This window comes from Sparus aurata, chromosome 21, assembly GCF_900880675.1.
Source record: "Sparus aurata chromosome 21, fSpaAur1.1, whole genome shotgun sequence".
Taxonomy (NCBI): Eukaryota; Metazoa; Chordata; class Actinopteri; order Spariformes; family Sparidae; genus Sparus; species Sparus aurata.
The window spans coordinates 17,121,947-17,144,429 of record NC_044207.1 but is presented as its reverse complement, the minus strand read 5'-3'; the positions used below and the strand labels follow the sequence as shown (position 1 = coordinate 17,144,429).

General features: G+C 39.6%; 3 protein-coding genes across 3 annotated transcripts; 1 reads left to right on the top strand and 2 right to left on the bottom strand.

Annotated features, from left to right (window-relative positions):
- Window positions 1-1,535: 1,535 nt before the first annotated feature.
- On the bottom strand, window positions 1,536-7,118 carry pnhd (pinhead). The gene is made up of 7 exons (XM_030402045.1): window positions 7,067-7,118; window positions 6,068-6,163; window positions 5,763-5,902; window positions 5,189-5,465; window positions 4,276-4,457; window positions 3,374-3,432; window positions 1,536-1,798 (listed from the first exon to the last, which is right to left on the bottom strand). Exons 1-7 carry the CDS (start codon window positions 7,116-7,118, stop codon window positions 1,648-1,650), a joined length of 957 nt encoding a protein of 318 aa, XP_030257905.1. The 3' UTR covers window positions 1,536-1,647.
- LOC115572199 (serine/threonine-protein kinase NIM1-like) lies at window positions 5,111-15,605 on the top strand. The gene is made up of 5 exons (XM_030402044.1): window positions 5,111-5,154; window positions 10,142-10,262; window positions 10,359-10,634; window positions 12,149-12,417; window positions 12,637-15,605. The coding sequence occupies exons 2-5, from the start codon at window positions 10,193-10,195 to the stop codon at window positions 13,390-13,392; spliced, it is 1,371 nt and encodes a 456-aa protein (XP_030257904.1). The 5' UTR covers window positions 5,111-5,154; window positions 10,142-10,192; the 3' UTR covers window positions 13,393-15,605.
- A 2,318-nt stretch (window positions 15,606-17,923) lies between these two features.
- On the bottom strand, window positions 17,924-20,488 carry ccl25a (chemokine (C-C motif) ligand 25a). Its single transcript, XM_030401961.1, has 5 exons — window positions 20,356-20,488; window positions 19,649-19,734; window positions 18,958-19,075; window positions 18,749-18,869; window positions 17,924-18,555 (listed from the first exon to the last, which is right to left on the bottom strand). Exons 2-5 carry the CDS (start codon window positions 19,710-19,712, stop codon window positions 18,526-18,528), a joined length of 333 nt encoding a protein of 110 aa, XP_030257821.1. The 5' UTR covers window positions 19,713-19,734; window positions 20,356-20,488; the 3' UTR covers window positions 17,924-18,525.
- Window positions 20,489-22,483: the final 1,995 nt, after the last annotated feature.

Sequence of the window (22,483 nt, the reverse complement as noted above, 5' to 3'; positions counted from 1 at the left end):
AGCAGCTTGGAGTTGGAGTGACTGCAGGCTCCTGGAAGCTCCACTTTTTATATGAAATGCTCCCCTTCACCCTTCAGCGCCCCTCAAAGCCTCGGTAAACAGCAGTAAAGATGCTATTTGGTCGCAAATGTAAATCACCAATCAGGGAATGTAAAGGGAGACTAATGGCGGTGTTAACAAGGTGTGAACCCGATTGGAGATTTTATTCAGAGCCATTGTCTTCACGTCTGGCAATACAGGCTCAAATAAACTAAATCCAGCCTTTGGACAAGCTCGGTGCTCACCGACAAGTGGCTCTGTCGTTGTGGAATGTATATTTTTCATAATTGTTTATATGTGAGGAATGTAGAGATACGAAAACAATTTGGAGCTGATCTCCTGAGGAAGTGCACTCACCACGGGAGGTTAACTGCGCCTAAATGAATCCATTAATGTAGAATAATGGGCACTGTGTCTTAGGTGGAAACCAATTATTTCGATAAAGAGACGGGTGTCGCTTTCTACACGTCGCAGCATTTACATAACCGCTTATCCAGTCACAGCTGGATAATCACCAAATCTGCAGTTACATTTATTGGGGAGAACTCCAACTGCACTGTGTCGTTTATAATTTTTCCCATAAAAGACAACTTTCTTCAGGTGACGCACAGAAGAATTCGATCTGAATGTATTTTACAGCGTGAATTCCCTGAAAATGTTACACTGACGACGGGTTGTACACTGAAAGTTTGAGTTTATCTTTCAAGGCTTTGGATTTAAAAAAACAAACATAAATTACACATATTTTTTTGTTAGGTTTATTGTTATTATTGACCTTGAGCACACATCCAAACCCACGTTATTTTCTTAAGCTTTGCAATTTTTCACTGATTCCTTGATTCCTTCCTTGGAAACTCAAAAATGGCGCACTGTGCCATTTGGCGACTTTGAGCTTTACGCACCGTTACGCACCAGCGAAAGACAGATTGAAGCCGGTTAAAGTTTGTGTGTCCCCGCCCCCCCATTGTAATAAACATTTAAGAGATCAAAGTTATTGTTCTAACTGACACCTTGAAAGCAAGTCATAAAACCTCTTCTGTTTCACACTTCATATCAAACTTAGGAGCTATTGACTGCACGTGTGTTTGTTCAAAGGGACTCTCGATGTGATCCAGCTCTTCAAAGCTTCATTTAGGCTCTTTGAAACTTCAGACTGTTGCTGATTCAAAGTTCATTCAGACTTCATCCATTAGTTTGATTAGTTGAGGCACTATTTCTGTTTAAATTGCTTTCAGTTTAAACACTAATTTAAAAGAGGGATACATTCTGTGTATATGTGTTCTGTGAAAGAATTTGTTCAGTGCCATTTAAAGTTTTTCTCACAAGGGTACCTGGGATACCTTTTCAAATCCTCTGTTTTATTTGCAGTTTGGGACATCTGTGTCGAACAGGTGTCCAATGAGAAGTCCTCACAGTTTTTTTTTTGTATTAAATTTATTTACAAAATTATCATTTTTACATATATTACAAAATATACAATAATACTTTAGGGTAGCAAATTCCGAGACAAATGTCACAGTATTTGGTGGTGGTCTTCAATGTGCTGCAGCCACTGTTTGTGAAGCGATTGGAGGTTGTTGTGTTTTCTTCCAGTAGGCGGCGCAGTGTTCAGTCTTGGCAGAGGCAGGAAGTGATGGAGAGGACCGTGCGTAACTGTCCATGTTGGTTCAGGAAGCTGTGGCTGTCGTAGCCCTGAGGAGCACAGGAGCTGGGCTGTCTCTCTGCCCACAAGTGACAGATTTCTGGATCAGATGGACTCCTGCAGCAGAAAATTGAAGGAACATTAAAAGCAATTTGTGCACTACATCAGAGGACCACATAATATAATGTGTGTGTCGCCCAAAGGGTACATCTGTCACAGAAAATACCAATTAAACACCTTCATTACTGTATCAACATATGGCCTGCTGTATTTGTCCACTGACATGTTGACAGTTCAAATTTGAATTTAATGTAAAAACCCTGAGCACCTGATAATAAGTGAGACTGTTGATTTTTGAGTTTTATTCCTAACTGTTCAAATACTGAGGCTCCTACAACCCATTAGTATCAGTATTACTATCTTAACATGAGCTTTAAATTGAGTATGTTGTTTTGTTTCTTGTATCATGTGCCATTTTGCCATTTTTTGCTGTCGGTTTCAACTTGGATAATTCCTCAGTAAAGTTTTTTTATGAAGGTATTATGATATATCAAGCATCTGCTGATAAAAGTGTATTACAACCATGCAGTATATCAGGTTTTGGTTTTATAAATGCTGGTAAAATGTATCCCGTGTTTAAACTCTTAAAGGGCCTATTTGTAAGAAAAGTAGATTTTTTAATCTCATTCCCTGCTTATCAAATACTGACACATTGGGATTGTAGGACGGGCCTGGCCACCACCATTTACAAATAGGACCTTTACCCCTTCCACTCACAACTAAAAAACTCATGTGAGGCAGCCATAAATAGCACAAAATGTTATTTTGAATTGTAGTTAAGCCAAAAGTTTCCAAAGAAACAGATTATGGCAGGCACGATTTAGAGAAAACATGTCTAAAATAAGGTACAATACATCTCGAATATTTACATTTGATAGAAAAGTGTGGCCATAAAAACACAAATAATTCACTGAGTGTAAATAACATACAGCTCCAGTGAAGTATTTTTTATTCTTACAACCGTAAAGCTACTTCAACATACTGAAATGAACATTTCTACCGAAGTCTTATGGTAAGTCTTAATGCCTGTCATCGGACCAGAACCTGACTCATCCAGGTCAGAGAAGTCATAAATTTAAACTAATTTTTTATGGCTGAGTGCAGAATACGAATTAAGGATTGTGACAGCCTGAGGAGAGAGGCCGCTGTGTTTTTGTCTCACCATCGTCATCTTTTTTTTCCAAGGGGGCCGCCTGAATCAACAAACAATGACAGTTCGTTTTAAGAGCTTTAAAGGAAAAGAAATGGGGAAAACTGTACGATGAGGGGTTGAGCAAAATCAGGACTCGTTTGTGCATTACAACTACACAATAAATGACTTTTTAAGGTTCTATTTGTACGTTTTTGACGGTTTGGAAGTGAGACTCAATCAAACATTAGAGTCAATTTACTGTGAATCTTTTATTTTAAACCGTAGATTAACTGAAATCTCACTGCTAGAATCCTGATCAGTCTCAAACTCAAGCAGAAGGTTTAACAGGGACATTTGGTGAGGGACTACAAGGTGCTGACACATGCTGAGTGCAGAAAGTGTCAGAGCTCACAGGCAATTGTTATGAGGGGGGCAGCGGGTGTGTGTGTGTGTGTGTGTGTGTGTGTGTGTGTGTGTGTGGCAACTGTGTTCATACGTACCTGAGAAGGCATCGGTTTCCTGTAGTGCAGCCTCCCAAACATCTGCCCACATCTATTTCCTGTGGAAAATTAGCAGCACAGAGAGAGGGCAATCAGCTCACAGCTGCTCACAAATATTGACCCGGTTGGCCAGCTGCTGTTGAGCAGGTTAACTGCTTTGTTTTGACACCTGCGGGGGCCATTTGTGTTTGCGCTGCGCTTGCCTTGGACCTGTGGACCTTTCTAATCTTTTCTTTCAAATTTCCATCTAATATGTTATTTACCGCATAAAGTCCGGTGTTAAAATCACAAGTGATTACCCTGACATCTATGATATTGTGAGGGTTGGTGATTACCGTTCCCAGCACGTGCTTTAAAGCGGGGCTTTAGTGAATGACGGGTAGTTTAAGGGAGAATAATGAGTCTAAATTTGGCATGGCCGACACACAGTTTAAATCAGGTTAAATTGTATCTTCCTCATCAAAGATGAACTGGGACTGCACTCAGATCTGCCAGTCTATCATGTGTATTGTTGCATGAATAAGCACAGCCTGGAGTCCTTCACACCAGGCTGTGCGGTGCCAGCCAACGGGGCCAGTGGATAAGCTTGATTAAGTGCTGTTTTCAACACGTGTCTGATGAATAAAGATACTTCATTACTGTCTGGCACCCAACTAGAGCCCCCATTTCCTCTCAACTTGATTATAAAAGAGGGTGTGAAACCGGTGTTGCAAATGAATCACTCTTCTAGTGCTAATTATGCCTTGCTAAAAGAAAATTAAGCTTATTTTGAAAGGATGGCTTTAGATATAAAGTTAGATTCAAGCACTTCTGTTGGGGATGACCACAACTTATGACTGACGAGAACTACAATTACAAAAAAACAAACAAAAAAGAAAACATGTTTAGAGGTTGGGACCTACTTTAAGCTTCTCCTCTTTGATTCCATCTTCATGGTGGACTATTTCATAGTAATACTCCACATATGGGACCCGGTAGCAGCTCTCCTTCAGCTCACAGGCCGCCACAGTCTGGATGAGGTCCGCTTTGTTGGGGGTTTCCACCAAGGCTGAGTCAAACTTTGTGGGGACACAGGAGAATCCCTCTGTGAAGGATTGAGAACAGAAAAATGTAGGGTTAATGAGGGCAGGAAGAGCAGATGTAAACAAACATAACTTCTGATGTTCATCCGTCTCAAACTGACAGACTGACCCTTAATACACTTGGGGACAAATGTATAAGTTGTACTATTTCTTAACACAGTGTATCTGATCATCACTCACTAAATTAAACTCTAACATTATCTATGTTTCTAAGCTAAAAATATGTAGATGCTATAATAAGGATCAGACCTTTGTTTTGAGCATTTTGATTTGCTTTGACTGAAGGCCTCCAGTGAATTTCAATACTAAGTATGTGTGCTGTTAGAAGTGCATCAACACAGTGACACTGCACTGTGAGTTTTACAGGTTCAAATGCATTAAAACAACAAAAAAAACAAAACAACAAAAAATGAGTTTATTTGGGCATCAAATATAAATTGTGTGAGTCAGGCTGACTTAATTGGTGCTTTTTTCCAGTGAAATTGGTTTTAAATAATCTTGAATTGTTGAAACTGTCCTGACATCAGTTAAAATCAACATATGTAATTTAATGAATCCCTTTTTATATACATACATCAACAGGCTAATTGGCTGACCAGTTAACTGCATGATGTTTGATGTTCAGCTGCTCTGTGTTCAGCTGAGCCCCCTCTTCCCGTCTTGGCCCATTGCTACCTGAAGCAAACAGGCTTGCTGCAGGTAAGCACACACACACACACAAACAAACACACACCTGGTGAGCCCTTGGACCGGGAGCATCCACCCACGTCGATCACAGTCTCATACGGCGTCTCGGAGTAGTGCGTCCTGAGTGCGGGCACACGGATGCACTGCGTCAGCTTGATCTCGCAGTTGCAGTCCTCGATCACCTCCACCTCCCGGGGCCCCTCGAACAGGAGCACCCGGTCCACGCGCATCCCGGTCGGCTCGCACACTTGATTCATCCCGCAGGAGGGCAGCTGGTGCAGCGGCTCCGAGCTCTCTGCGGCTGCTGGTCCGCGTGTTCTCATCTTCAGCAAGGTGACAGAGACATAAATGCTCGGTTCAGACATGTCACAACATGTTTTCCATGTGCTTTAATGTACATTATTTGGAGAGTCAAGTCTTTTGACACGTGTAGTTTACGATTAGTTGTATTTATTTAAAACTATATGAATGGGGCTTTGGATACTTAAATGAGTCTTTGTGAAGCTCCAGTAAAATCTTAATTATGAGGTAATGACAATTGTTGGAGTTTCATCAAACTCCGCAGACAGCCACAAAGTCACAGCGCGCCCTTGTGGCCATGTGGGGGAAACGTCACTCACCTTTTTGCTCCTGAGAAATTCCAGCATTGAGGAATGTTTGGAGTATTCCTGCTGCCCTGCCTCAGGTGAGGGCCTGGATGCTCCCCCACAGTGCGACCTGCACATCCCCACATCAACACTGACAGGACTCCCAGAGATGTCTGTGCAGACAGAAATTCAATCGGATGTTAGACAGACACAAGTTTTTATACGTTTGATTAGATAATCTATTTTGGTTTTCGTTGGTGGATTGCGAATGTACGCTTAAAGGGACATTCAAATATTTGTGGTGACCCTGGACATGTGGTGTAAATGTGGTGATTTACCTTGTCCAACGTAGACGAAGTGGCTCTGTCTTTTGCAGCACATTCTCTGCGTGAACAGGTTTCTGTGATCTATGTGTTTGCTCAACACTCCGGTCACTGGAAAACAAAACAGAGAGCAAGCATCAGTTAATGAACGGCACACATTACTTCACACATTTCTTTTATGATTGATTTAAAACATGATAGATGAGCAGTTTAAGATTCACAAGCACACAATATCTTAAAAGTTGAACATGGGGCACAGTAGTGCGGCCATCCATTTTCTTTGAAGTCGTTTATTAATTAAAATGATTCATTAGTAGTTTATTAAGCCGAGACAGTGTGTGAATAATTAGTAATAGCTTTCCAAGAAAAAAGTCACTACTCAAACAATGTCGGGAAAAGTTTTTTAGATCTTTTACTTAATTAAAAGTACTAATAAAACTGGGAAAATACTCAATTAAAGTAAAAAAAATCCTGCATTCAAGTAAAAGTATCATACTGTAGAATGCTGCCTTCTTCTTTTACCATTGTATGGGATCTTTTTGGATACATATTACTGCTGCATTGATGCGCGTGTGTCATTTTGCAGCTCCAGAGATTGAGCTAATTTTAACTACTTTATATACCCTTGTGTAGTTTAACCTACAGTTTGCATCATATTTTATAAGGCAACCATTTGTTTGTAGCGTGGCTGCCCTGTGAGAACCACACGAGAAGTTAAAAGTAGCATGACGTGGAAACACTCAAATGAAGTACAAATATCTTGAATTCTTCGAAAGTCCTTGAGTAAATGTCCCATATGTAAAGTATTCATATTGTATTAGCATGGAGAACTTAAATATTTATTAAGTATTCGGTTCCCAGCATCACACCCTCTTCTACGACTCTACGTTTCCAGTCATATCACAGCGGATGAACAGGGATATTTGAGCAGTTTGGTGTCAGTCTACTTGGTAAAGAGCTTCCTCTTTACACATCACAGCAGCAGTAGATTAGAACAGAGCAAACAGTACTTACAGGTCAGGTGGAGGGCACACAGGAGGAGAAGGAATGGTTGCAGTAAGTCCATGGTTTTAATCCAAATTGGCTCTTCAGCTGCCAGATCCCGAGTGTCCCTCTGCTCTCTGATACCTCAGATATTTATGGGATCAAGCTTCAGCCCCAAATGTGACCTGAAAACAAGGTGGTGTGGAGCCAAAAAAAAGTGGGAGCTAATCAAATTTCCATGCCGAATGCTTTGTGGGATGGAGTTGTTACAAGCAGGGGCCACTTCAAAGGAAAGCTCTCCAGCTTTTCTGTTTCTGCTGCGAGAGACCCAGTGGCTCGAGTGTGTCGACAGGCCCGAGCTCACCCCAGTGAAGTGCTTAAGTAGCCTCCAGCCATTAAAGCGTCGCACATTCAAAGGCATTAATCATCTTTTATCTCAGGGGGAAGGTGTTTAGCACCTCCGACTTAAAACGAAACCCGGCCCAAACACATAAACAGGATCAGCAAGGGGGCCCTTCAGAAAACTCCAGCACCTTTGTGTTTATTCAACATGACACCAAATGGTCAGACCCCTCAGAGCTGCCCTTCAAACCTCGGCTTCTCTACAGGGGAAGGAGGCAAAATTTTGAATTTTGATAACATTTCCTGTATGTGTGACGTTTTCTGACACGTTAAAGTTAAAGGTGAAATGGAAACTTGATTAAGAACAAAGTCAACTGCCAAAAACAGCCCAGAATACAGCTCATCTGAAGGGGAAACTTGCATTGTCTAAATAATTTTGTACCTTTGTCTGACTAAAATAATCTTTTTTTAAAGACAGGAATAAAAGTTTAGCTTTATTACAATGTTGCCATTCACTGGTTTGCCGTCCATACCCTAATAAGGTGTTAGTCCTCCTTTTGAAGTGTTGATGTGATCCCCTCATTTTCAGCGGGATCAACGGATCATCGTTCAGAGAGCCGTCAGCACTCAGACACCATGATTAAGGTGACGCCTACAACAAGTTTCAATTGTTGATTCCTTTCATGAAGTTACAACAAATCTTATTGAAATTCTATCATAATCCTGCTAAAACCCAGATTAGTAGTTAATTACTTGATTTAATTACGTCGATCATGTGATATGTTAACAGAAAACTATTAAACTCTGTAGAGATGAATTGGTTTCAAACTAGGTTTCAGGGCCTAAAAAGTTGTATTGAACTTTTAGACCTTAAATGCTGTGTATTTATCTTAAATGAAAATGGGAAACTTAAAGTAAGGCATGGCAATATGACCTTATACACAAGATATAGCTCAATATTTTGAAAGCTCCTCACTCCACACACTTTATTAATGGTAGGAATGGGCAACAAAATCCATCATTTATGACCAAATGCCTCCAAATTAGTATTGCGACAACACTGTAGTGACGACTTTTGGTAACACATGGCGATTTCTGATGAATAATCATCAGAAATATGGATATAACGACTTAAAACCAGGAAAAAGACAACACTGACAATATACCAATATCCCAGATCTATGATATGGCGTCATATCACCATACAAATAGAACATTATGTCATTGTATTATATTAAAATACATTATTTGTTTTTGACATTTGGAAATGGATGATTTTAGAATCTAAACCTTTAATTTTTTTTTTGGCTGTATAAAATTGGTGTCACATATCTTTTTGCTTATTAATCTCTGTCTTGGCTTCCTATATATTGTTATTTGACTTGAGGCACCTTTGAAGCATTTTTACATCTGCTCTCATCTGTCGTTCCTCTTTATAAATAGCACACATAATACACTGCACAGTGATTTTCTGTGCCCAATCATACTTTTTCTTGTAAGTTCTGACTGAATTGCAATTTGTCTTATATGCACTTTGACACACTGTGCTGCCAACTGTTCTGCTTTTATGTTACCCGTGGTACCGATTCTAGATATGTTCTTGTTTTTTCCAGGTATGTTTTAGATATTCATTAGTGTCTTTTCCTCCTGTTGCACTGCTATGGGCTGGGAGAAACTGAATCTCGTATCTTAAATTGGGTCAATCTTTTCAGAACCAAGCAGCTGATATTGTCGTTCTCGTTCCCACCACCACCACCACCTTTGTAACAGTCACACCTGTTTGTAAGCCGCTTCTCTCCCCTCCCAGCCAACCCTTCCTCAGTAGATTCCTGGTATTAATTCCACATTGCACGTGCTGAGATGATCACTCAGGTGATGATTGGATTATAGTGAGTCACCTGCGGCATAACTGTGCAGCTTATGTATGATAACTGTCAGACAGTCCCTGTGTCAAGTCTGGGCAGCAGAGATCCATCAGTACATCTGGTCAGGCCGTCTGGGCTTGTGTCCGTCTGGTGTCATGGTCAGTGTCTGGGTCAGTGTGTAACTGTGTGGTCGGGTCAGAAGGTCCAAATTACAGACTCTCTGAGATCAGTTTCCTTTAGTTTTGGATGGAGTTTGTGAAGATACAGAAGCTTTTCTGTTTGTTTTGGTTGGGTGGTAAAAGAGGAAAGAACATTTATTTATTTGGTACCAGTGCAGCCATCAACAATAAAATACCTGTCTCTGACAAAGTAGAGAAAATGATTATTTAATAAAGTTTAAATTCTTATATAAAAAGCAATTCGAAGCCAGTCCAGTACAGGACGCTGAAAGACTCTATCTGCAGATATATTAACTCTGCTCAGGCCCTTGACCCCTAACAGTAATGATAGTTATATAGTCTATTGTAGACATAATCCCATCAATGTCTCATTCAAGCACCTGCATCAGTCTAGGGGTTAAAGAAGCCTCCGTAAAGCCTGTCTATTGTCTGTCTGCTTGGGAGGAGTCCAACTCTCTGGGATTACAGGATGTCATGCAGCAGTTCTGGATTATACACCGGGACACGATACGAGTGTAGGGAGGCAGCAGGCGAAAAGAGCAGTGGTTCTACAACAGCAACTGGACAAGGAGAACATTTGTCCCCATGCATGCAGATGGTTTTGAATTCACACCATGCTGCTCATATTATTTCCAATCAGGTTTTTCTGTGAGTTTTTGGTTAGTGGAAGTTTTTTTTCTTGGTGATTTACCACCTTGTTGTTTTCTAAAATTTTCAAGAAGTCAGATTACAAAGCATTGCAGCCAAGTACCTTCAGGGGTCTGGAAATCATGTATTTGAGCAACAGGAATAATGGCATCAACACAGAGAGGAAAAAGAGGAGCATAAGAGGCAAATCATGTGAGTAAAGACACACCACAGAATTTAGATCAATTCAGTTTTTATTTTGTTTCATGATTTAGACCGACACCAACTTTCTTCTTTACTCCTTCTCAGGGGCTCATTTGAAGACGTCTCCACGCCAGGAAGACATCATCAACCTGAAGTCCCAAAATGTGGGGGGAAAAGTGGAAACAAAGGAGAACATGATGGAGGAGCAGGAGAAGATGCAGCACACTGTGTATGAGAAGGCCTTCTACGATCTGACCCATTCGGAGAAAGTGATGAATGATCTGACTTTTGGCCGGCGGGTGGGGCTTTACGAGCTGAGAGGGGAGATCGGCTCCGGCAACTTTTCCCAGGTTAGATTGGGGATACACGACCTGACCAAAGGTGAGATTAGTTTTTTTAAACACCAATTTCCAAATTTTCATACATCAGGTAGGACATGAGGCTGTCGACTGACACCTTAACTGTGTCAAAAGATTTATTCAAAATCTTTTTTGGTCAATGGGACACTGCATCCTGCATTTTGTATTTTCTGTTGATACTTCAAAATGATAAAGTACTCTGTAACTAACATGAATATACTATGTGAGTTGAGCATGGTTTAAAGGTCTCTGTCTATCTGTTGCCGACGCAGTTTAAGTGCACGTGTAACAGAGTTGTTTCAATACATCTGTGAAAGTGATGATACATTGGTCAGGCCACACCTCTCATATCTTCTCCAGGTTAAACTGACCCACCCCTGCATTATGAGTGGGTCATATAATGATTTCAGATAGGTGCTCTTGTGCTCTTCTCGTCTGTCACTTCTTAGATTTGAATACTTTTCCATTAAGTGCTTATGTTATCGGCATTTGTGTTAAAAATAAGTCTCTTCTCTTTAAGTATCATGAAAATAAACTAATTTGCTATTAAATTGTATGATGCAGTAGTAGAAAAATGCTGAATAAATTGATGCATCGGCTAAAAAAGAGGGTTTGTATGTAATATAGACGGTAGATAAAGTTTAATATAACTGTAATGCTTTTACAACCTAGAAACGCAGGGTTTCATCTACATGGTCTTCACAAGGAAACTGTTATTGAATCTCCCTGCAGCTTATACTGTTGTAGATTTAGAGGGTTTTCTGCAAGAGCAAAAAACTCAATATTAGTTCAAATATATGTGCAGATATCTATTCATTTTATAAAAGACACTTAAGTCAGCTCAGTGTGTCATATTACACAACGTAAGTCCAGTTTGGGTTAGTCCAGATGTCAGAAGACATGACTAATGTCATCAACCAGCCATCCACTGATCATTATTTTCTACAGCCTTCACAGCCAGCAACCTCAAATTGAATAAGAATAATCCAAAGCAGAAGTAAAAATTCATTCCTGAAGCTGGAACCATTAAATGTTTTTGCATGAAAAAATTACTGAAGCGATCATCAAAACAGTTGACAATTTATTCTATATGAATCAACTGATCATTTCAGGTGTAGTTGTGCATTTTCACATGTTTTGTGTGCAGAATTCTTAATTTGTAGGGTGACGTACTTACTAAATAAAGCTGTCTGATAAATGTAGTGGAGCCGCAAGTACAACATTTCCCTTTGAATTACAGCGGAGTAGGCATATACATTGGCATTAGAAGAAAAAAATAAAAATAAATATATATAAATATATATATATATATATATATATATATATATATGTACATACATATGTATATATATATATATATATATATATATATATATATATATATATATATATATATATATATATATATGTATATATTTATTTATATATATATATTGTACTCAACATCATAATAGTAAGTTTGCCTTGTCACATTCCAGTACTGGATTACTCTTTGTTGCCTCACCGCCTCTGCTCATATTTGTCTTCATCTGATAGAGAGAGTGGCAGTAAAAGTCTTGGATAAAGTGCGTCTGGACAAGCGGTCGCAGGCGCTTTTCCCCTCTGAAATCTATTGCATGGAGAAGCTGGCCCACCCCAACATAGTGCGCCTGTACGAGGTGGTGGAGACGTTCAAGCGGCTCTACCTGGTGATGGAGTATGCCAGCGGAGGAGAGCTGTTCTCACGCATCAGCACCAGGGGGCGCCTGTCGGACCTGGAGAGCAAGCTTGTGTTCTCTCAGGTCCTGTCTGCACTCAGACACATGGTAAGACCGCAGTAGTCACAGATGACAACAAAGGGAGTTTTAAAAGCCTGAACATCAATTTTAAATACTTTAAAGTGGTTAAGGTGACACTGAAGAATGCAGCTTTTCCTGCAATTTGAAAGTTCTCGTACTTTTAAAACGAGAGCTGTTTAACTTTCTCATGATCCTGTAAGAGAACCAAATGAAAGTACAAACTTAAACATTTTTCTCTTTCCCCAGCATGATAACAACATTGTGCACAGGGACCTGAAGGCTGAGAACGTCTTCTACACCAACACCTACTGCATTAAAGTGGGCGACTTTGGTTTCAGCACTTCCTGCCACCCCCTCGATGTCCTACACACATTCTGTGGCTCTCCACCTTATGCAGCCCCTGAGCTCTTTAAAGAGAGGGGTTACATCGGGCAGTACGCAGATATTTGGGCACTGGGTATCTTGCTTTACTTCATGGTGACTGCCTCCATGCCATTTAAAGCTACTAACACAGGCAGGCTCAAGTGTTGTATCCTGCAGGGTTCCTATGAAATCCCCCCTTATGTACCTGGATCATGCCAGGAGATCATTAAGGGCCTCCTGAGGCCGGTTCCTGTGGATCGCCTCACTCTGGCAGACATCATAGACAGTGACTGGATGAGAGGTATTGAATACCCCCAGGCCTATCCATCCTGTAGTCCTACACCCCATCACCTGGTCGAGCCTTCCCACATCCTCAGCTCGGATGAACTGAACGTGAAGGCAGCGCTAGAGGACCTCGGCATTAACAAGGTCCAGCTTCTGAACAACGGTGTAGACTTGAGGAGCCCCATCACTGGAACTTACCGGATTTTGCTACACCGCATCCAGAAGAAGAGGTCTGTGGAAGCTGTGGGCTACAGCCAGATGTATAGCAGAGGGTCTCACAACAGACTCACAGCGAGAGCAGGGTCTGATGGCCTGCTGAGCAAACGACACTCTGCAGTCTGCATCATCATGTAATTCAGCCTGTTAAAGAAACATTTGGGGAAATGTTCTTATTTGTCGTCATTCTGAAAGTTTGATGGGAAGATTGATAGCACTCCCATGTTTGTGTGTTAAACTGGGACTATAGTAATCATGCTTTAAAATGTTCTATTTCCTGTAATTGATCTTCGTAATTTTATGATCTCATATTTGTTTGATCAAATTCTTATTTTATTGATGTTGTTGTATATTTTTAATCTGTCATTGGTTTTATTTCTTGTGTGCAAGAGTCTCGTGTTGTTTACAGTTGTACTGCCATCTTGCCTTGCTCTTACTAAAGTTACATGTCAATGAGCACCTCTAAGGCCCTGATCACAGAGAGGCTCGCTTCAACAACGCCTTGGAAAAGTGTGTTTCGGCTGGGAGCCCAACCAGCCATCATGTGTCATTAATGGAAAAAGCAGTGCGACTCTGCACCTTTTACAGAAGAGTCTGAAAATATTTCAATTTCTAAAATCCGCTAGAAAAAACACAACTGACAGAGCAAGAGAGGATCACAGCCCAGGCACAATGTACCTGAGGAAAATAATGGTTTTGCTGTCACGATACATTACTTTTAACTCTTTAATGCAATCAACACGTTGTATCTTGTTTGTTTAATCCTTACTTAAACAACAATATTAAAGGTCCAGTTTGTAGGATTTAGGGGGATCAATGGCAGAAATGGATTATGATATTCATAATTCTGTTTTCATTAGTGTATAATCACCTTAAACTACGAATTGATGTGTTTCCGTCACCTTAGAATGACCCTCTTATATCTACACAGGAAGTGGGTCCTCCTCCACAGAGACCATCATGTTGCACCGCCATGTTTCTACAGTAGCCCAGAATGGACAAACTAAACACTGGCTAGTTAGTTGGCTTTTATATTTTTAGTGGCCATCATCGGGAAGGGTGAGGCGAGGAGTATTGAGTGGGTTACAACCTGCAATTTCATCACTAGATGCTACTTAATCTTACAAACCAGTCAATTAAAAACAAAATGTCTGGTTTGAGGGAAAAGTTATGTCTTATGAAAACGTAATCTTTGACAACAGGCAGCGACTTCCTAGAGTCTTTTTTGTCACGGAAAGTGCTGGTTGGACTCATAAACTGATATTCACCAACACCAAATGCAACATATAACTTTCTGACTGTAATGGTGCTAGCGGTCGTACTTTAAAGAAAGCCAGGCTAGCTGCCACCCCCCTCTTCCAGTCTTTATGCTAAGCTAGGCTAATCGCCTCTTGGTTGAAGAGGATGAATAAGCATATCCCAAAATGTTGCATTATTGATAACTTTACTGTTTTTAGCAATGTTAAAAGACAAGTAAGTGGTTTTTGACTCCAGTCTGATTTTGAATAGAGATTCTTATTCACTTTGAATGACACCGTAAAAGTGGAGACCCGGTGGCATATTCTGTGACCATCCTCTGCACTCTTTTGTCAGCTATGATAAAATCCAACTTTTTACAGTATGAGCAACATGACCAACTGAGCATGAAAGCAGTTTCACAAGGGGGCTGACAGTTACCCTGAGATCCCCCTTATAGTCAGGAAATAGGAATGTGGAGAAATCAAAACCATACAAAGGTGTTTTTTTATACATGAATGAAACGTCAATCAGAGAAAGGCAAGCCATAGTGATGACTAATAGAGATCTGCCAGTGTTTAAAGAATCCCATTTTAGTAAGTAAGTTAAATTTGCTGGATGATAGGTTATTTATTTTTTGTGTTAGCTGTTATGTTTTTATAAGATTATTAAATGGATTGAGGAGGCCATTTAATTTGATCCTTTTTAAGTCTTCAGAGTTGGGAAATGTATGTTTTTTTTTCTTGTATCTATATTTTCTATGTACTGTATGTTTAATTTGATTTTTTAAAAAAGTCTAAATTATGTGTATGTATGTACCTGTAAATATTTCATAATCAAATATTTCGATCTCGAGATATTTCCTCAAACCTACATACAGCACACTGACCTTTACTGACCTTTAAAAATGACTTACACAACTCACTACATTCATGATGGTACAAAATATTTCATCTCATATGTCACATATTAGCACGAGATTGTCCAGAGATTTATGATTCGACAAAAAGAGTTCACGGCTCATGGTGAAAGAAAGTAAATGTTCTGACAGATTTGGGGTTTGGTTAAACAGCACATAATATTATGGCAATAAATATGATGTCAATTCCAAATAACTGTGGTGTGCAATGTTTTACGACTGCTTTCATCTTCCTTTAGCTGTTGCCCTTTCTACTTTTCACTCTCAGGAGTCAGTGATTTATTAATGAGAAGCGTGTCAATCTCACCAAACATGTACAGTCTACTGTTAGAAACAAAAAGTCTGTGCTGCATCTTTTTTTTTTTAAATATTTGTTGGCCTTTTATGGCTTTATTGACAGAACAGCTGAAGATATGACAGGAAACAGGGAGAGAAAGAGGGGGAGTGACACGCAGCAAAGGGACCCAGGCTGGGAGTTGAACCCAGGTCCGCTGCAGAGCCTTGGCATATGGGACGCGCGCGCTACCAACTGAGCTAAACGGCACCCCTGTGCTGCATCTTTTAAACACTTTCATTTCTTGTCTTTTAAAACCTCCCGCAGCACTCCAGAAAGTCATTCTCTCTGCCTTCGGGTGCTCAATCATCCTGTTTCCTGTAATTCATCGCGTTTGTTTCAGTGTAAAGTGATTTTTTTTCCCCACATATTGTTTCTCAATCTCATACTTTCCTTTCATGGTTTTTCCCTTTGATAGAAGAGAGCTAAAATTTCTGCTCACGATGCCAGACAGCTATTTCTTTCTGCCCTAGCATGCAAGAGCAAAGAGTGCAGCACATTTGTCAGCATTGTTGTCATATAAACAAGAAGAAACGAAGCCTTGGCACCAAAATCCTTTCCAAGCTGCAACCCAATTCTTTGACCTCTGAAGGTGGTGCATCCATTAGTCATTTGGTTGTCCATCAGTATTGCATGTGCCAATAATGTCTTAATAATTATTATGTACTTGTCAAGTTGTCCATCAGCGTTGCCTTTGGGCAAAGTTGGCTGCCTATTCAAACAAATACTTTTTCTGCGTGTGTGGAAGATTCTCTGTTTTTAACGTTGATTGCCCTACTTTCAAACCGTACTGTACTCACACCTTTTCTTTAATCACCAAACATCAAATAATTGATACAGTGTACCGCACAGGCCTGTACTGTCTGATAGTGTTGTTGTTGAGGCACACTGTAGCCCAAATTTTGCAAGATAAAGTCTCTGCAAGGCACGGATGTGTGGAGGTCATCAATCTCCACAGACAGACTAGTCAAACACATTGCATTACTCAGTGAAAGATTTTATCAGCTGCATGTCCCAGCAGTTCTTGTGAATACCCATGAAAATGAGAACATAAAAAACATAGATCAGTGAGTAAATCCAGCATCATGTCAGATCAGATTCTGCAGGTTGTAAATCAGCACCACACATTCACAGACGCCTCACTGAAGCTCTCTGTGTGCCGGCTCACTTTCTGCAGATATTTTGCACTGCAGCTGCAATCAGAATATTTAAATTTGGGGATTTTGCTGAATGAACTTCTTCATTGTTTGGTCTAATTTGCTGTGCATCCTATGCATAGCAGTCAAAGCCCTGCAGGCTGTGAAATTTTCATGGCAAGAGAGGAGAAGAAAAACGCAAATCAAGAGAAATGTTCATCCATAACTGTTCTACTCCGCTTGAGGTCACAGCGGGGGATGAATCTTATCCCAGCATGCATTGGCTGGGAAGCAGGGAAACGCAAGAAACATTTAGAAGAAACATGTGGTGCAAAAAGGCAGTGCAAGAGCATCAAAATGCATGACTTTATGCATCATAATGGGAAACTGTGAAAGCTATATGTATAATATCTGCACTACATGTGAAAAGCCGCCCACACATTAACTTCTTTGTGAATTAATTTGCATACAAATGGTGGAAACATTGCGTAAAATGGTGACTGTGTCACTTCAATGCTTCACTTACTGCAAGTGGCTGCTGATTGCAGTGCTATGTAATGTATAAATGGTTGTATTCAAAGGTCTGCATAAGGTGAGAGTGCACTCAACAAATAATTTGCCTAAAGCACTGAGTTTAAGTATATAAATATCATTTTTCCATCTAATTCCATTACATGAGTTCAATGTAAGGGGTCACATTTAGTGCAGCATGTTCCATATTGATGAGTATATTTCTATAGTGAACAAAGCCCACAGTGAATAAATTAAACTTTAGTAGACAATTCTAGAGAAGGACAGTTGAAAATTGAGTCGTATTCCCAGGTTGTCAAATACTTGCTTGTATTTGCTTTAAACTACTAGATGTGTTATTTATTACAGGAGACAGAATAACTCTGAAATGCATTACTTTTATGTATAATGCTTTATCTTTATATGGAAGTTGACCATAACTCTATATGTAATAACTGAATAAACATTAAATACAGATTTGATAACTTTCCTTTTCTTTTATATGATGCTGCTTGTTTGAGGAAAAAAACAAAGTTGATGGTATTAAGCAAGTTTATTGTAATAATGCTTATATGACAAACATACTGTAATAAAATCTATACACAAAATGTATGAAAAAGACCAACATATAAACCATTTAGAAGACAATCAAGACAGTTTCTCCTATTCAATGACACACATTCGGAGAGGCATTTACATTTAACAATTGAAGTTTTCACAAAAATTAGTATTTGATCGACATCAGGAAACATCGTGCAAGAAATATTCTCAGTCTTACAAATATGTATCATCATTTTACAATCCATCACCATAAATTAACAGCTTATTCAATATCTGATGTCTCAAGAGGCAAGAAAGCAGTCAAAGCAGTCATGCTAGGCATATATATATATATATATAAATTTTATGTCGCGTGTGCTGGCCAATCGAATCAAAAGTCCAATCGCTTCTGCGATTCCATCCAAGCTTTTGACCTTTGTCTTAGTGCACAGTGAAAGTAAAAGTAGTGCTACAAGATGTCCCTGGCCAGCCTTCTTCGCTTTGTATCCAGTAAGATACCATAAAACTGCTTGTTGCTCAATGATAAGATCTGGCAGAGGGAGGACAGTAGGAACCATTGTTGCAGGCGGCTGCCCTCAGCCTTTATACGGGCGTCGTGAACTGGCCTGTGAAGAGCAAATTTCAAATTTCATCATTTTTATTGATTGTGGTGCAGCAAATTTCCTTATTCCTTCTTTTGTCATATGTAAACGTGCTTCTTTCACTCAATTTAAGAAAACAAGGTTGTTAGGACTCAATTATTGACAGTCATGGCTTGATAAGATGGAAAGTTTTGCAAAAACTTCAGTCATCACCCACCTTCCTGATGGATTCCCTTCTTTCCTTTGTGGCTTTCTTGAAGTCAATCCTCTCCTTCAGTTCTATGACCCACATCTCTCTGGGGTTTGTGCATACCTCTCGCCCCCTCCTCATTTTGAAGCTAGAGAATAATTAATGCAAACAGACGTTAATTTTGAGTAGCAATTATAGGAAACTATGGAAGTCTTTTGTTTTTATTGTCTACTTACATTGTGGCAGGGATGTTGCAGCCTCCATCTGTCACCTGCTCTCTGTAGTCCACTGCATGTTTCTTTGCGCCATGGCTCATTTTTGTCACATATTTCAAACAGCAGTCATCATAGGCCACTGGGGGATCAGAAATCCAGCAATAGAGTCAGAAATTGATGCAACATAAATTGTGTAACTAAGACAAAGTCCATCACATCAAGTAAATCAATAGACAGGTGATTGACACAATTAGGGATTACTAAATGCGCTCAACAAAAGCACACAGTGAAACCGCATCTGCCCACCCACGTACTTAAAACAATAAACCTTCCTGACTGACCCTCACTTTATCTCTGCTGTGCGTTCACAGATTTGTATTACATGCCATGGCATGACAGTCCTGCCAGATACAAGTTGATCATTTACAAGAGGCCTATTAAATTAGCGTCCCGTGGGCCACATCCGGCCCGGGAGCAACCTCAGAGTGTTCAAGCATATATATACCTCATGTATTACAAAATATGTAAACATAACATATAGCTTATGGATATCATGTACATAAATCACCACATACTAACTAACTAGCTATACACATACTACACACAGGTTTTAAAAAACTGCTGAAAATGAGCAGCTAATCTGCATTTCCTGGTTCTAAAATGTGGTCCGATTTAATATCTTATTGAACAGTCCTGTTTTACAGTGTCTTACCTTGTGCCAGTGCAAGGCAAACACAAGATGTGATCAGCAAAAAAAACAGCGTGTTGAACCCCATGGTGCAGTCTGTAGTTCCAAATCTGAAAAAAAAAGCCAGAAGGATCCAAAGAATCAAAACGTTTGCCAGCAATAAGCCTTATCGCTCTGTAATTATTGTACTCCCACACCTTCCCTGGTCACATTCAAAACCTTGAACCTTGAACAAGTATTTCCTATCAGCTCTCTGTGTGTATGTGCACATGTGCGTTCTATAGTATCTAACAACTTTGACCTCTTTAACTCGACAAGTCTTGATTGTTAAACAGATCTCTTTGGTCTCTGAGCTGAAATGATGAATAAAGCAACCAATCTCAAACATTAAGAAACTTGATCTCCATAATTGTTTTCATTATTCACTTTTAAAAAAATCTTTTGGTAAAAACTATTATGAAAACTTAGAAGCTAAATTAATGTGATAATGTAAAAATACAGATCACATCTGCTAACTGACTCTGTGCTTTTTTTTTTTTTTTTTACTTAAGGCATAAAACACAACAAACAAAGCTCTGAACACAGAGCTGTTAAATCTGACACATTTATGTACATCTTTTAATTAAAGAAAGACAAGAAAAATAAATAATAACCCTGTCAAAAGTGACACAAATCACATAAATCTTGAGAACGGAGTGCCGTGTCTCGTTCTAGGACTACAGGTAACTCACCTCTACTGCTCAGATGCACATGTGATTTGAAGCTCTCGTCTTGTGTCTGCAGGTGAGGCGAGGCACTCTTATAAACCGCTCGATCATGGATCTTGTTTCACGCAGCTCACCTTTGTACTCAGCTCATCCTTCTTTCTTTTCTTTTTTTTTCTCTTTCACTTCAACCCGACATTAAAGGGTTCCGCCCAAGAGTTCATGATAAACGTGAGGATTTTTTTTTTATGTTGCTGAATCCAAATAGTAGTCTAACTGTGTAACCCCACCTGATGTAGGGGTTTCTTAGAGGGAGAGCTGGAGATACTTGTGATTTCATTAAAACAACCGCAGTTAGAGTCCCTGAAATCAGACCTATTCACCTGGCAGTTGTTTAACAACCTTATTCTGGCCCTTTGATCATTTTGGTAGCAGGCTCATCGGCCACTTTATTGTGTCACAAAAAACCCCGTCTAGTTTAACCCAGGCTGGTTAAGCAGAGGAATCTTACAAGAATTAAACCGACAGCTTACTCCTAAGATTAAAAATGTGCATTGTTTTCTTTCCTGTACTTTTGTGTATATAACTTATATTTCAATGGGGGGAACAATAAACAAAAAACGTTTTGCATTGTTTTAACACATTTGAATACGTGCTGTACAGGTCAGGCATAGGGATCTTGAAAGTTGGGCTCCTGGCACGTCGCTTTCTTCAAATCTGGCCCTACAAAAAAAATTAGCTGAATAGGTCTGCCTTGAATTCTCAAAAAGTTGTAAATGCATGTATGTAGGGGTGGTGGACAATGTGTCTTTCTCAGTCTCATAGGAAACAGATCTCCCCATAAAATAATCTCACATGTTGCCTTAGGATGTTGTAATTGGAGTCTGGCCTGTTAAACACTTTAAGGTTTGAACAGCCCCTCACATTGACACTAAGATGTTGAGAAAGTCTTGAATGATGGCTGTTGAATGAAGGGTTTTATTGCCATTGTTCTTACATAACCTGTTCTCAGTTTGTGTCCACGTAGTTTTGCTGAGAAAATCCAAGAGATTAAGAACAGCATTTAACCAAAAAGGTTGAAATAACAGGCCAAAACAAGTGACTTATTGTGCTATTAGATGCAACCGTTGAAGCTTATCCTGCAGAAATCCATGGCTTACTTTTAAGAGTAGTGTATTAACATAATTACAGATCAGATATTCTGTTGATTCTTGATGTCCCTTTGGACAGAAAACGATGATGGCGAAACAATATTTATTAATACCTCTGCCAAGGCCCAGCAGTCCCCGTTAATTAAATCAGGCCTAATCCACCGTCAATCTCAATAGTCTTGTATCAATCACACTGCTTAACTAGCTCAGCAGATCGGAGATTTGTGTCAAATTGTACCCTCTTATAGATAAATTCACCTGATCTGTGAAAAATGCCCTGTCTCACAATGTTAAAGAAAGTAAGAAAAAAATCCTGGATCCATGCTTAAAATTAATGGGGTCTATTCTGGGCTGAGACCCATCCTGTATCCAAGTTCCGTGGAAATCCTTTTGGTAGTTTTTGTGTAATCCTGCTGACAAACCAACCAACCAACAAATGGTGATGGGTGAAACCATGACCTCCTTGGTGGAGTTGATTACACAGAAAAAGCCAGTCTTCTAGCTGATGGACTTGTTTGCTTATGTAGGTCACATAAAGGGACTGTTTTATTACCAGTTAAAGGTTCATTGTAGTATGTCTAAGAGTTAAAAGCTTAAAAGCAGGGTTTGTGTTGTTTGCACTCTGACTCAATCACACTTTCAGTCTTTAGATCTGTTGGGAAATCCCCTTGAAGCTTCATTTGATTACATGATGCACGACCACCTCGAATGCAGAAATTATACCCTGTCATTGTTTTATGGGTATTATTTTACTAGTAGCACATTAAGCCTCTCTTTATTTATCTTACATAAATCAACAATGTTACATTTTATACTGATTCAGAGAGTAAATCTTGTTCACTGTCCATGGGTGGCCTGAAACGTGAATGCTAGATTTTATTTAGAAAACATTTTGTTTGTGCACAGTTTAAGCTGTTGCTCATTGACTTTTAATGTGTATGGAATTCCCCGACAGATGGCACAGAGTAAGTTTTATCAGGCCATAAAGGCAGTTTTCGATAATC

Excerpts from the sequence above, each read along its gene's own strand:
- LOC115572199 (XM_030402044.1), top strand. The coding sequence starts at position 10,193 with ATGTATTTGAGCAACAGGAATAATGGCATCAACACAGAGAGGAAAAAG. Across the intron at positions 10,263-10,358 it reads GAGCATAAGAGGCAAATCAT|GGGCTCATTTGAAGACGTCT; the intron begins GTGAGTAAAGAC and ends ACTCCTTCTCAG. Across the intron at positions 12,418-12,636 it reads TGTCTGCACTCAGACACATG|CATGATAACAACATTGTGCA; the intron begins GTAAGACCGCAG and ends CTCTTTCCCCAG.
- pnhd (XM_030402045.1), bottom strand. The coding sequence starts at position 7,118 with ATGGACTTACTGCAACCATTCCTTCTCCTCCTGTGTGCCCTCCACCTG. Across the intron at positions 5,903-6,067 it reads CTTCGTCTACGTTGGACAAG|ACATCTCTGGGAGTCCTGTC; the intron begins GTAAATCACCAC and ends CTGTCTGCACAG. Across the intron at positions 3,433-4,275 it reads TCAAAGAGGAGAAGCTTAAA|GAAATAGATGTGGGCAGATG; the intron begins GTAGGTCCCAAC and ends AATTTTCCACAG.
- ccl25a (XM_030401961.1), bottom strand. The coding sequence starts at position 19,712 with ATGGGGTTCAACACGCTGTTTTTTTTGCTGATCACATCTTGTGTTTGC. Across the intron at positions 19,076-19,648 it reads TTGCCTTGCACTGGCACAAG|TGGCCTATGATGACTGCTGT; the intron begins GTAAGACACTGT and ends CTGATCCCCCAG. Across the intron at positions 18,556-18,748 it reads GAAGGGAATCCATCAGGAAG|GCCAGTTCACGACGCCCGTA; the intron begins GTGGGTGATGAC and ends TGCTCTTCACAG.